This window comes from Tenrec ecaudatus, chromosome 1 (assembly GCF_050624435.1).
Source record: "Tenrec ecaudatus isolate mTenEca1 chromosome 1, mTenEca1.hap1, whole genome shotgun sequence".
Classification (NCBI taxonomy): Eukaryota; Metazoa; Chordata; class Mammalia; order Afrosoricida; family Tenrecidae; genus Tenrec; species Tenrec ecaudatus.
This window is the reverse complement of record NC_134530.1, coordinates 36121130-36135653: the sequence shown is the minus strand read 5'-3', so window position 1 is coordinate 36135653 and position 14524 is coordinate 36121130. Positions and strand designations below refer to the sequence as shown.

At 45.7% G+C, this 14524-nt stretch overlaps 1 protein-coding gene across 1 annotated transcript in view; it reads right to left on the bottom strand.

Annotated features, from left to right (window-relative positions):
• Positions 1-14524, bottom strand: part of TNFRSF8 (TNF receptor superfamily member 8) — a 79983-nt gene that overhangs the window by 50425 nt on the left and 15034 nt on the right. The window contains exon 3 of the mRNA XM_075560495.1: positions 10985-11101. Coding sequence (XP_075416610.1) covers positions 10985-11101 — 117 coding nt within the window. The remainder of the gene's footprint in view (positions 1-10984; positions 11102-14524) is intronic.

Sequence of the window (14524 nt, the reverse complement as noted above, 5' to 3'; positions counted from 1 at the left end):
AGGTATCAAGGAGTTATCCATACAGTAGCAAGACAAAAAGGAGATGGGATAGAGCTGCTGGTTCCTGTTCTGTTGGAGCAAGTAGAGAGAAAAAAGGAAGCGAGGAAACAAGGGGGGGGGTTGGCAGGGAGAAGGTGATGGAGAGAGGATGGATGGAAAAAAACAAGCGAGGGAGGAACAGAGGAAGAAGAAACAAGGCAGCTCTCCCACCTATTACCGGAATAAAAGGAGGAAGAGAAGGAAGAAGACAAGAGAAAAAGAAAAACACAGTTGGCAAAGACAAAATTAAGCCTGAAATAGACCCAATCCCAATTTTTTCACACTGTAAAGAAATTATGAAAGAAATAACTCAAAGATAATCAATTGCGATAAGAAGGGAGGCTGCTAAGTTAAAGGAGAAGTGGGAAGAAAACACGCTGAGAAGCATACCGCTATTGTTAAAAACCAATAAATAAATTATCAGTCCCTGGGGAGTTGCTGATACCTAAGCATTAAGAGAGAGAAGAGACTTGGCAGGTATTTGAATTAATGGCATGGGGAAATACGTGATAAAATGCTAGTGAATACAAAATAAAAACACAAAAATATGATTAAGGATGAGATAAGAAGAGGCAACGGCCATCAAACGTAAGGCTCCCGGAGACGATGAAGTGGAGCTATAGCAGGTAGGTAGGCATGTACGCAGGTAAACTAACACTCAAGGAAATGATCCAAGAGAAAACAGAACCAGTCTTTGAACCAGTATAACACACATCCTCAGAGGAGCCAAACCAAACGATAGCTAGAAAAAGGAACGAACATGTTTGTGTCATTTCATACTGAGATAAGATTCCCCTGAATAGAAAAAAAAAATCTGCAGATAGAAAATACGGCATGAAGAAAGGAAGAATTTTCTCCGAAAAATTAATATCAAGGCATATGCTGGTTATGTTACTACGCCTCCAAGAAAATCATTATTCCTCAAGTCCTCCACAAAAGGAAACAAGCTGCTTGAAGACTCCGCCATAGCAACAGTCACAAAAGGAGATAATGACCAACACCTGCAAAGTTCTAGGGGAAACGTGTCCCAGAAATACTCCCCCCTCCCTTTGTCGCTAAAGTAGGAAGGCAACAGGCAACCAGCCTCAAACACGAAATAAGTCAGCGCATCTGCAAAGATAAGCCCTTCTTGAAAAGCGCACATGACGGTGACATCTAGCCAACCAAATGATAGATCAAAATTTAAATTTCAAAAATGAAGACGCTATGGCAAACACTCATAAAAACTCACTCTGATGGAGTCCGTTCTGGCTCGCAGTGAGCAGAACTGGCCCTGTGGGTTTCCAAGATGGTAAATCGCTGCAGGAATAGAAAGCCTCATCTGTCTCCCTCGGAGCAGTTGGTGGTTTTAAACTGCTGGCTTTGCGGTTTGCAGCCCAGTGGACAAACCACTAGGGAACCAGGGCTCCTATATACTCACAGTACTCTGTAAATAAACGTACACATCCAAAGGAGGCTCACGTGCTACGGGGCTTAAAATTGCAGGAGAGACTACAAATGCCACCGATGATGACAAAATCCAAATGATGTCAGCAATGCGGAGGAAGTGGGCAACCTGGTCGCTTCATTTTCCAATGCTGGCGGCCATTCTATTCTATGATGTACAAAAACTGGAACAAGGACACGTTACCACCCGAGATAATGCCTCTCCATCCTTACATGAGTAATGGTTGGTTGATTTTTCATAGCCACATGCCTTAATTGTAGAGGGACATTTTTTTTGCTTTGTTTTTAGGAACTACTTACTCTCTCTTGTGGTGTTCCTTTGAGGCGGACAGAAGCACCTGACCGTGGTTATTTTTAATCACCCTAGTCACATGCCACCACTTGTCTAGGCAGTTTGTCGTCCTGCGGTGGCCTGCGTGTTGCTGTGATGCTGGAAGTTATGACACTGGTATTTCAAATGCCAGCAGGCTTCCTCAAAGTAAACACGTTTTAGAGGAACTTCCAGGCTAAGAACAGACTATGAAGAAGGAATTGGCTGCCCACTTCGGAACAAGGAACAGCTGAAAACCGAAACACAGTCAGATACCGAAGGCCTGATGAGGGGAAGCAGAACATTGTCAGAGATAGTGCCCGGGGATGGGTCCCACGAGTCAGAAAGTACTCAGAATGAGACTAAGAAGGAGTTGACCGTGGTGACGGGAAGGGCGTGAAGCCCGTGAGAGTGGTGTCTTTGGGATCTTAGTTTGCTCACGGGGCATGACTCACAGTGAGGAGAAACAGTTCCACAGATCTACTAATCAGAACTTAGAACGTACAAACTATGAATCTAGGAAAATTGGAAGTCGCCAAAAATGAAATGTAATGCATAAAGACTGATATCCTAGGTATAATGAGCTGGAATGGACAGGTGTTGGCCATTTGGAATCAGAAAGATATATAGTTTGCTTTGCCAGGAATGACACAATCAAGAGGAATGACATTGCATTCATTGTCACAAAGGACGTTTCAAGAGCTATCTTGAAGTACAGTGGTGCCTGTGGCAGGATTATATCCATCTGCCTTCCAGGAAATCCAGTCGATACGACTATTATTCAAATTAATGCACCAACCTCAAAAAGTAGAATTCTACTAAAGTCCTCAGTCTGAAAATGATCCGACATGCACTTAAGATATGTTGATCATTATTGGCAATTGGAATGTAGAAGATGGAAACAAGGAGAAAGGAACAGTAGTTGGAACATACGGTTTTCAGGAAAATAATCCTGGAGATTGGATGAATATTGCAAGACCAATGACTTGTTCATACAAATGCCTTTTTTCAACAGTACAGATGGTGACTATACACGTGGACTTCTCTAGATGGAATACACAGAAACCAAATGGACTGCATCTGTGGGAAGACACGGTGGAGAAGCTCAATCTCAGGAGCTAAAACCAAGCTAGGAGTGACTGTGGGACAGACTATCAATATCCTGGAAATAAGTTCAAGATAAAGCTGAAGAAAATCAAAACAAGTCCACAAAAGCCAAAATATGACCTTGAGACCATTCCCCCCCACCCCGAATTTCAAGAACAGGTTTGAATACACTGAACACTAATGACAGACAACCTGATGAGCCGTGGGATGACACCAAGAAAAGCATTGATCAAGGAAGCAAAAGGTCATTAAAAGGATAAGAAATAAAAGATCCGCATGATGTCAGAAGATACTCTGAAACTTGCTATTAATTGAAGAGCACCTAAAACAAATGGAAGCAATGACTCACTACAAGATCATTTCAAACGGCAGCTCAAGAAGACAAAGTAACATATTTTGTGCAGAGACCTAGAGTTGAAAACCTAAAGAGGAAGAGCACACACAAGAACCTAATTCCGGCCTTGAGTTACAATACTGAAGGATTCTAAAGGCAAAATGTAGAATGATCCAGGAAACATCAGAAGAAGATTAAGAGAATGCACAGAGTCACTGTAACAAACAGAACTCCCACCGTATCTGCAGGTAGCATTGGAACAGAGCCAAGGGTACTGAGGAAGAAGTCTAAGCTGCACTGAATGCATTAGCCCAAAACCAGGTTCCACGAACTGAAATACCAACCGAAATGTTTCAACAAACTGAGGAAGCCCTGGAAGCACTCAGACGTCAGTGTCAGGAAACTTGGAAGAAAGCTACTTGGCCAACTGACTGGAAGAAATCCATGTTTGTACCCATTCCAAAGAAGGGTGGCCCAACAGAATGCTCAAGCTGTGGAACAGTATCATTAAAATAACCTGCACGTAAAATTTTGGTGAAGATCAGCCAACAGTGGCTGCAGCGGTACGTTGACAGGAAGCCGTCAGAGGTTGAGGCCGGATTCAACAGAGGACGTGGAACAAGGCCTATCATTGCTGATTTTAGATGGACCTTGGTCAACACAGAAAATACCAGAAAGATGTTTACTTGTATTTTATTTCCTACACCAAAGTCTTCGACTGTGTGGGGCATAACAAACTACAGGTAACCTTAAGAAGAGTGGGAATTCCAGACCACTTCCTAGTGTTCATTTGGAATTTGTGCACGGATCCAAAGTCAGTTGTGAGAACAAGACAAGGGAATACTGCATGGCTTCAAATCAGGAAATGTGTGCCTCAGAGTTGCATCCTCTCACCATACTTATTCCAATTATCAGAGAAACTGGATTACATGAAGAAAAAACACGGCATCAAGACTGAAAGGAGACATGTTGACAACCTTCGATATGCAGATGGCATCGCCTTGCTTGCTGAAAGTGAAGACTTGAAGCATTTTCTGATGAAGCTCAAGAATTGCAGCCTTCAGAATGGATTGCAACTCAATGTAAGGAAGACTAAGTCCTCACAAGAGGACCAATAGGTGGCAGCATGATCAATGGAGAAAAGGTTGAAGTGGTCAGGGATTTTATCTTGCTTGGCTCCACAATCAGGGCACAATGGAAACAGCAGTTCAGAGATCAAATGCTGCGTTCCATTCAGTCAGTCTGCTGCACAAGACCTCTTCAGAGTGTTGAAAATCAAGGCAGCTGATTTGAGGACTAAGGTATGCCTGACCCAAGCCATGGTATTTTCAATTGCCTCATGTGCATGTGAAAATTGGACATTGAATCAGAAAGACCAAAGAAGAATGGATGTAGTTGAATTGAGGTGCTGTTAAATAATATTGGAAATACCATATACTGACAAAAGAACAAACCAGTCTCTCTTGGAAGAAGTACAGCCAGAGTGCGCCTTAGAGACAAAGGTGGCAAAACGTCATCTCATGTACTTGGACATGTTGTCAGGAGAGACCAGTCCCTGGAGAAGAACATTGGATGATAGAATGGTACCTTTGAATAAAAAGAAATGTAATAATGTAATGTGTTAAATAGTGTGATCCCATTCTCTTAAAGTTCCTTCTTTCTAAGCACGCTGACTTAGAAGCTACCTGCTCTTTTCTCTATGCTGTGTCAGTCAGTCATGATACGCTTCTAATGATAATACTAGTTATTTGTGGATGGAGGGATGGGGTGATTTGCGGCTTTTTCTTACATTCTTATGGAGACGGGGACTTCAAAAATCCATTATCTTTCTCATATTGTTTGAATCTTTTGTAATGAACATACAAATTTTATTTAATAAAATAAGCCATTACTATAGAGAAAATATAAAGATATGCCAAAGAAATACTAATAAAAAACAGGAGATATCAATATCAAGGAAAAATTAAACCGAGGTCAAAAGCACTATAAGGAACAAAGAGGCCTATTTCCTACTGATCACAGTTCAACCAAAGCTGATGGTGCCCAGCTATCAAAAGATATAGCATCTGGGGTCTTAAAAGGCTTGAAGGTAAACAAGCGGCCATCTAGCTGAGAAGCAACAAAGCCCACATGGAAGCAGCACACCAGACTGTGTGACCATGAGGTGTCAATGGGATCAGTTATCAGGCATCAAAGAATCATATCATTGTGAATGAAGGGGAGTGCAGAGTGGAAACCCAAAGTCTAACTCTAAGCAACTGGACATCCACTTACAGAAGGGTCACAGGGAAGAGACGAGCCAGTCAGGGTACAGTATAGCACCAGTGAGACATACAACTTTCCTCTAGTTCAGTGGTTCTCAACCTGTGGGTCGCAACCCCTTTGGGGGTCACACGACCCTTTCACAGGGGTTGCCAATTCATAACAGTAGCAAAATTACAGTTATGAAGTAGCAACAAAAATAATGTTATGGTTGGGGGGGGTTCACCACCACATGAGGAACTGTATGAAAGATTTGCGGAATTAGGAAGGTTGAGAACCACTGCTCTAGTTCTTTAATGTTTCCTCCCCCACACTATCATGACCCCAATTCTATCTTACAAATCCGGGTAAGCCTGAGCATGTACACAGGTACAGATAAGAGCTGGAAACACACGGAATCCAGGACAGATAAACCCCTCAGGACCAATATTGGGAGTAGCCATACCAAGAGGGGAAGGGGAAAACAGGAGGACCGATTATAATGATCTACATATAATCCCCTTCCATGGGGACATACAACAAAAAAGTGGGTGAAGGGAGACATCGGTCAATGTAAGACATGAAATAATAATAATAATATCTAAATTATCAAGGGCTCATGAGGGAGGGGGCGAGGGGAAACAATAAGAAGCTGATCTCAAGGGCTCAAGTAGAAAGAAAATGTTTTGAAAAATACACAAATGTGCTTGACACAATGGATGGATGTATGGATTGTTATAAGAATTATAAGAGCCCCCAATAAAATTATTTTTAAACATAAATAAGTAAATTAAAATGTCTTTTAAAAAGTCCAATCATGAAGATTAATGGATTGAATAACACACCATTGAAACTGATAGAGCAATAATAGGTACAATCCAATGAACACTTGAGGAGTGGACAAACATTCTGAAAGATAGATTTTAACACATTTGTCTTGAAAATCAACAAATTAAGGTGACAGAGATAGACGGATAGATAGCTAGATAGACAAAGAGGGCACAGGACATGAACGACACTTCACTAGACCTCCAGGCAGGCAACAAACATGAAGAAGTACTCAAAATCATTAGACATTAAAGAGATGCAAATCAGGGCTCAAGTAGAAAGAAACTATTTTGAGAATGATGATGGCAACATATGTACAAATGTGCTTGACACATGAATATACGTATAGCTTGTGATAAGAAGTGTAAGAGCACCCAATAAAATGATTTTTAAAAAGAGAGAGATGCAAATCAAAACAACAATGAGCTTTCGTCACACCCCAGCTCTAATAGCATCATTCAGAAATCAAAATGATAATGCCGGCAAAGGTGTGGAGAGACTACAACCTTCATACCCTACTGGTGGGAGTGTAAAATGGTGCAAATTCTGTGGGAAGCAGAGCTGAGCTTTCTTAAAAAGTTGGAAATCAAAATGCCATATGATCCAGCAATCTGTCTACCTAATAGCTACCCAGCATGATATCTATGAGAGTCGCAACATGAAGAGCTACATACACAACCATGTTCATAGCAGCACTATTCACAATAACAAAAAGATTGACTCGACCTACGTGAGCACCCATGGAAGAACAAACAGACGTTGGTACATATACACAATAGACTCCACACCGTTAAAGCACAACAGTAACTGTGGAACTCCTCATCACAGGGGTGACCCTGGAGGACGTGCTGAAGGACATTAATCGATCGTAAAAGGATAAATATTCATCGAGAACTGTTTTCACCCTGAAAGAATCGTTCTTTGAAGATTACCAGGAGTGGAAGGATTGGAAGGGGAGATTACTAGCTCGCAGGTGGACACACACGAACTTAGATGAAGGGAAAGGCAAGACTCAACCAAAGGGCGGTCAGGAACGAACGCTGGAGGCAGGAGAAGACACCGAGAGGGCTGTGAAAGCCCAAGGCAACAGAGGAGAACCCTGTTCCACGCAGTGCGCCAATCATCCTGATTTGCAGGTTGAACAGGTTTGGGAGCGAGAGTGGGACTATATTCACAAATGCATATATCTATAAATTTGACAAAGGATATTTCTACACGTGTATTTACCTGTGCTACAGATATATCCATGAATGTGATACATCAACAAATGCACCCATGAATATGGTATATCCAGGAACAGGGTACAAAGTCATGAAAACCTTGACATCACCAGTGGTGGGATTCAAATATGTAAACAACAGTGTCTCGGTCCTCATGACTGTTTTATATAAATTAAAAGATGCCAAATGGTAGTTTATTATTTCATACAGTTAATACTTAGATAAGAATAATAAAAGAGGTACACAAAACTAGACTATGTTATAGGAAAGAATTTTTAAATTATTAATAAAAAAATATGAACTGATCCCTGACAAAAAGCAGTAAGACTTATTTAAGATCGTTCCTTACTGCTTCTTGATGGGCATCCTCACTTGCAATATTCTTCACGTCCATCCAAGCATCAGCAGCGGTGTGATTTACCCTTAGCCATCTTTTCACTGTAGGAGTAGAAGCCCATGCCTTTAAAGCAGGGGTTCTCAACCTGTGGGTCGCGACCCCTTTGGGTCACCCAATTCATAACAGTAGCAAAATGACAGTGATGAAGTAGCAACAAAAATGATTTTTTGGTCGGGGGTCACCACCACATGAGGAATTATATGAAAGGGTCACAGCATTAGGAAGATTAAGAACTGCTTTAGAGGTAGGCCAATTAGACAATCGTCATTGTGTTGATGTATTAGAAACAGGTGAGTTCTCTTCTTTGGATATATTATGTTCATCTTTGAAATGTCCACTTCTGCTGAATTTACAGCAATGGTGCTGACAATATTTTTTAGCTCTTTGACCATTTGGAGGAATTGCATAATTTCCTCATATCTCGTGGAAATTTGAGGCGTGGCACAAAGCTGAAATGAATGACAGTGTGTCACCCTCTGGTGTTTGGCACTCTGTCTCTTGATCTTATATGTTTGTTTACTGAGGTAGCAAATGCAAGGGAATCAGAATGCAGTATTTCATGAAAAGTATAATGTGTTTTATGAAACAAATAAAAATTGCCAGCAGAGTTCCATCTAATTTTTTGTTAACTGTGGATGGAATTAACATTACCACAGGCATTTAGAATACCCTGTTATGCAGATGAACATTAAAAAATAGTAAAGAATATAAATTTGTGATTTCCTCATCTGCCCATCCTTAGAGAAAACCCTGATTACAAGAGCCATTTTAACAACCAGTTCGCCGATCTCAACAAAACATTAGATAGGAGTTCTGCTGAACCGGTGCAGACCAGCTAAATCCCACCACTGGACATAACCAACAGGGAAGGCGTCACTGGGTCTTCAGGCTCAGGACCAGGGTCTTGGAGACACCAAGGTCAATTGGCATAACCCTGTCCACAAGCACGTGTTCTTGATCCTGTTCTAGGGAGTAGGGGCTGGGGTCGTAAAAGCTCGTGGGTGACCATGTAAGGGCGACGATTGGTCTCTCCCAGTCTGGAGCAAAGAGGAGTGAGGAAACGCAGAGATGCCTGGCACCACTAAGCCCAGTGGACTAGTGGGCCATGGAAACACCAGCCTCCACGGCTCGGAGACCAGAAGAACCACAGGACATGCAGCCGTCACTGCTCCTGGCTCTGAAAGAGATCGCGGAGGTTTTAGATAACATGGAGGAAAATGTGGAACAAAACTCAAAAGCTTGAGGGGGAACAAAAAAACAGGCTTACTGATCAGAGACTGAAACCTCCAAGGCTCTGGCTGACCCTTAGCCACCTTTCAGATCTGGGATTGAACTCACCCCCAAGGTTGAATTTTCAGCCACACGATAGACAAGGGGAGCAATGACATTAAGGAGGTACCACTCCTTTAAGCAACCAACCAGTCATGATCACAAGGACAGTATGTGTCCAAGAGCAAAGCTCAGAAAGCAGGAAGGGAAGGGAAGGCGGAATGGACGTGGGTGGTAGAGTGAAGAAGCCGTATAACCCGAGCCACGACGCTTCACGAAATCCCTGTGACCAGAAATCGATGACGGAGCTTCTGCTGTGAAAGCTGCCTTTCCAGATGGTTAGTGTGATCACCCAGACGGAACAAACCGACTCGAGGTTTCAGAATGTAGCCATGGCCGCTGCGGGGATTATTGGAAGAAACAAATTGATGTGGCATCCACACCCAAGAACCACCATCGTGCCCAAAGACACCCACCAGGCTCGCTGGATACGGAGAGAGAGCTTTCACTGAAAGACACTGCGTTGTCGTAAATTCTGTAATACACTTTGGCTTAAGTCATGACATTTTTTGGTAAGAAATTGTTTATCATATACTGCATCAAAATTACTGGGCGGGTACAGGGAGGGTGGGTTGGAAAGAGGGAACCGATTATAAGGATCTACATGTGAACTCCTCCCTGGGGGACGGACAACAGAGAAGTGGGTGAAGGGAGACACCAGATAGGGCAAGATATGACAAAATAATAATTTATAAATTATCAAGGGTTCATGAGGGAGGGGTAGCGGGGAGGGAGGGGTTAAAAAAAAGAGGACTTGATGCAAAGGGCTTAAGTGGAGAACAAATGCTTTGAAAATGATTAGGGCAGTGAAGGTACAGATGTGCTTGACACAATTGATGTATATATATGCATGGATTGTGATAAGAGTTGTATGAGCCCCTAAGAAAATGTTTATAAATAAGTAAATAAAAAGAAAACTGTCCACAGATCTCAAAAGGGTGTAGGCACTGCTGCCCAGGCTCTAAAGGTGGGTACAGCTTGCTTCACGATGCACGTTTCTGCATTCTAGTGGCATGATGCCTAGCTATTCAGCTAAGAGAACTGATAAATAAGTGTTTATAAGGCCCTTTTACAATGAAGCTGGTTATGATGTGAAAATAAATAAAGCTTTGGGATTGTGACACTTTGTCACATGGAGTCACTCCTATTGAAAGTGATGAAAAGTGAGATAAGCAATGTTACATGGTGGGGATCGCAATCAATGACATGAAACAAAATGTGTATGCATTGTGGAATGGAAAACAGATTTGCTCTAAGAACCCTCACCCAATTCACAATAAAAGTTTTTTAAAAAGCCGTTTGCCTTGGAGAAATGCCTGGAAACAAGACGGGTGGCCAGCAGCTCCACTGGAGCCACCCAAGAAAACTCATCCAGATTTCCCCACACGGTGGGATCGGAAATAAGGCCTCCGTCGGCGCCGTCAGTGGTGCCATCGGTACACGAAGGACATCGGCTTCATCAAGCTGGACTAAGTGATCTTTGCATAGCTTAGCCAAGACAGCTACCCCACAGAAGAAACAATGCCAACTATTTGAACATACAGTTTTTAAAAATTCAAGTCTGGGGAAAAAAACAAACAGACAATGGCTTTGATCAATTTGAAAATCCAGAGAAGTAAACTGAGGGTCCTGGAGGACAACTCTGAGACCAGGCACCAAATCCCAGTGGACTTCGTCCCCAGACTCTCTGTCTCCCCTCTGAAGTTCCATGGTGCCAGGAGTGAGCCCCTTACCTCGTAAGCAGCTCACGCAGGCTAAGCAGTGGTTGGCCTTTCCGAGGTAGTAGTTGGTCTGACACTGCTTTCTGCAGTCAGTGGACCTCTGGGGACATAGCTGCTGTCCAGACTGCCCTGAAAAAAGAAGCAGAGGAACTTTAGGCCGACCCGCACCCCCAGAGCTCTCTACCAACCCTCAAACACCTCTGGTTTATAGACAGACCTCTGTGCCCAGGGGGGCCAGACTGTGCCCAGGGTCACCTGGCAGCCAGGAGATGCAACACAGGTCGAGGTGAAGAACTGGGGCTGGAACTCCAGGACTGCCACTTGCCAACTCGAGCAAGACCCAGCACCACCACCTGAGCTGTTAAGGCAATGATTGGAACTGCCTCTTAGCACTGGGGAAGGATGAAGGGACTGTGAACATGGCTCCCCACAGAGGCCCCAGGAGCCCTGGTGGCATCAGGATTCAAGGTCAGAAACTCACAGGAGCAGTTCCACCCTGTCCTACAGGGCCACCCTGAGTGGGCCTCTCCTCGACGGCTGTGAGTGAGTGACACTGCTCTAGGGCAGGGCTCACAACAGACCCAGGCCCACCGCAAGCAAGACATGAGCCTTGGTGGTGGTTCTTCCTGACGGGGACCTTGTGTTCACTGCAGGAACCAGAGAACCATAAGGCCCAAGCACTGTGGGTTAGGTGTTGGGCTGCTACAGCAAGATCGGAGGTTCACGCCCACCAGCTGATCCGCAGGAGAAAGATGAGGCTAGCTGCTCCCATCCGGATTCACCACCTCGGGAACCCTACGGAGCAGTTCTCCCCTGTAACACAGCCTTGATCCGAGTTGGATTCGGTGGGTGTGGTTTGGGTAAGTGCCTCATCTGGATGTATCTGAGCCACCTGAGGCTTTGCCCTTGCTTGCTGCAATTAGAGTGCTTGAGAAGTGCTCCTGTTGGGGCCCTGAGGAAACCCGGACATGGCAAAGAACTGTGCCCCGCCAAGCTTGGCCAAGGGCTGGAGGGACAGAGGAGCCTACTGTGCCAAAAGAGGAGAATGCCACCAGCAGAGCCCACAGCTAAACCCTGCCTGAGGGGCTGTGGGGAGCCAGTCCACCACAGGCAGGGGCCCAGCAGGCAAGGCGAAGAGGCTCTTTGAGGCAGGGCTCTGCCCCTGGGAGTAGCTGTGTGGCCTGCCCCCTCCAGTGATGGAGTCAGAGAAACCTTCATCTCCTGGGGCAAAGTGGCTCGACCACCCAGCCCAAACAGACCACGGTCTCCCTGCCTGGCTTCACAGACCACCCCCAACCTGGGCCGGTCTCCCACATCTGCAGGGAGGGAGGGGGACCCATTCCTGTGGGGAGCAGGTCTGGGCACAAAGGGGGGGGGTGTCCCGGAAGTGTGGTATGAAAGAGGAAGCAGGTGTGTGGCCTCAACACCAGCTCCTCCCTGGTGTGCACTGCAGCCTCCCAGGTAGCCATGGCTGGGGGGTCCATGTGGGATAGTGGAAGAGCTCCAGCTTCTGAACGGGGAAAGACAGGTTCGAGTCCCAGTCGAGTCACTTCCTAGCTGTGAGCAAACCCATGTTCCAGTTTTCCTGACTTCGTATTTGCTGCCATCAAGTTGTCCCCTGACTCATGGGGCAAATAGCTGCCTGGAACTTCAGTGTGCCCATGACCAGATGTGGATCCAACGGTTATGATCCATATGGTTTTCAGCGTCTGATTTTTGGAAGGAGATTGCCAGGCCTTTCTCCCTAGTCCTTCCTAATCTGGAAACTCCACTGAAACGGGTTCTGCGTCATAGCAACACACAAGCCTCCACTGACAGGTAGGTGGCTGCTCATGAGATGCATGGGGCAGGAATTGAACTCAGGTCTCCCAAGTAGAAAGCAAGAATTCTACCACTTGCCCCCACCTATTTCTCCCTCACTTGCTCATGGAGTCTACTAACAGCACCCCTCTCCTGGTGCTGCTGCAGGAGATGGGCTTGTCTTTGGGTCTATGTGGACCCATGAAGCCCTGTGTGATACACAGCAGAAATGCCCCCTGGGGGTTCAGGCGGCAGTCAGAAAGGAAGAGTGTCAGGTTCATTTGCCATGGTATCACGACAGGGCCTCAAACCTCCAACCTTCAGGCTCACCGACGAGCTCTTAGTCAGGTCACCACTGGGGCTCCTTGCCTACCTGGGGTCCCTGTAAGAGCTCAACACACTGAGCTCAGGCTGAGGCGCAGCGAGGTGGTTGGCACACATCATGTGCTCAGCCAGTGTGAGTCATGCTGGTTGTAACGATGTGGCAGTGAGCTCTCTGTCACGGAGGGCGAGGAGCCACGTGTCAGGAAAGCTAGAAAGAGGGTTACTGGTTGAGGGAGAGAGGCGGGGTTTGATGACATCTCCTCTCAATCTCAAAGGTCTCCTGGCTTCCTCTGACCACCAAGCCGCCCCCGCACAAGCCTGGCGGCACAGCTGAGCGCTGATTGCAGAGGGCAGGCAAAATGTCAGAAATTTCCCCGAGAGACCGAGGGAGGGGTTTTTGTGGGGTTTTCAGTTTTTCCTTTCTCCCTTGCCCGGAAGAACAGAGTCAGTAAAACTCCAGCAAAATGCCCCACCCATTATGCCAGCCTGGGTGCTCAGTGGGTCTACACCCTGATATTGGAACCTTGTTGTGGGGCACTGGGGGAAGGGAGCCCCCCTTCCCTCTCAGAGTCAGGGGCCTCTGACCCAGGACCCGGGCTGTAACCCCACCCACCCATCTACTTCCCATTTTGGTCCACTGGGCTGGGTTCAGAGGAGCCAGAAGAAGGTGCGAAGGAAATGTCTCTCTCCCAAGGCTAGGACTGTGGGTCTCAGAGAAAGCCACCGAGAGGGGGAGGGTATCAGCCCTGAAGCTGATCCAAGAGAAGCGGCGTGGGAGCCACCCAGCACAGGGCTTTCAAAGGAGGTGACCCAGAGAGGGTGCCAAAGACATCAGCAGGTAGAGGTGGGAGGGGCGTCACAGGGGAGGGTAGGCACACACAAAACCCCAGCATGACTTGGAAGTGCACAGGAGGTTCGGAAATTCAAGCGCAGCAGTTCCCGGAGAAAGACCAAGGAAAATAAGACTTCACTCTAAGCAATCAACAGTTGGTGGATGGATGCATGGATGGATGGATGGACAGACGGACGGACGGACGCATGGATGGATGGATGGATGGATGGATGGATGGATGGATGGATGGACGGATAGACAGATGCATGATGGATGCATGGATGGATGGGTGGGTGGGTGGATGGATGCATGGATGCATGGATGGATGCATGGTATATAAGGAATGAGTGGGAGACAGATGAGAAGATGGATGGGGGTTGAGAGGGAGGAAGGGAGTGAGTGAGAGCAGAGATGAGAGAGGGGTAAATGGATGGATGGATGGATAAAAATGGAGGGATAGATGGATGCATGGATAAAGAATAGAGCGATGGATGGATGCTTGCATGGATGAATGGATAAAGAATGGATGGATGGATGGATGCATGGATAAAGAAGAGGGATGCATGGATGCATGGATAAAGAATGGAGGGATGGAT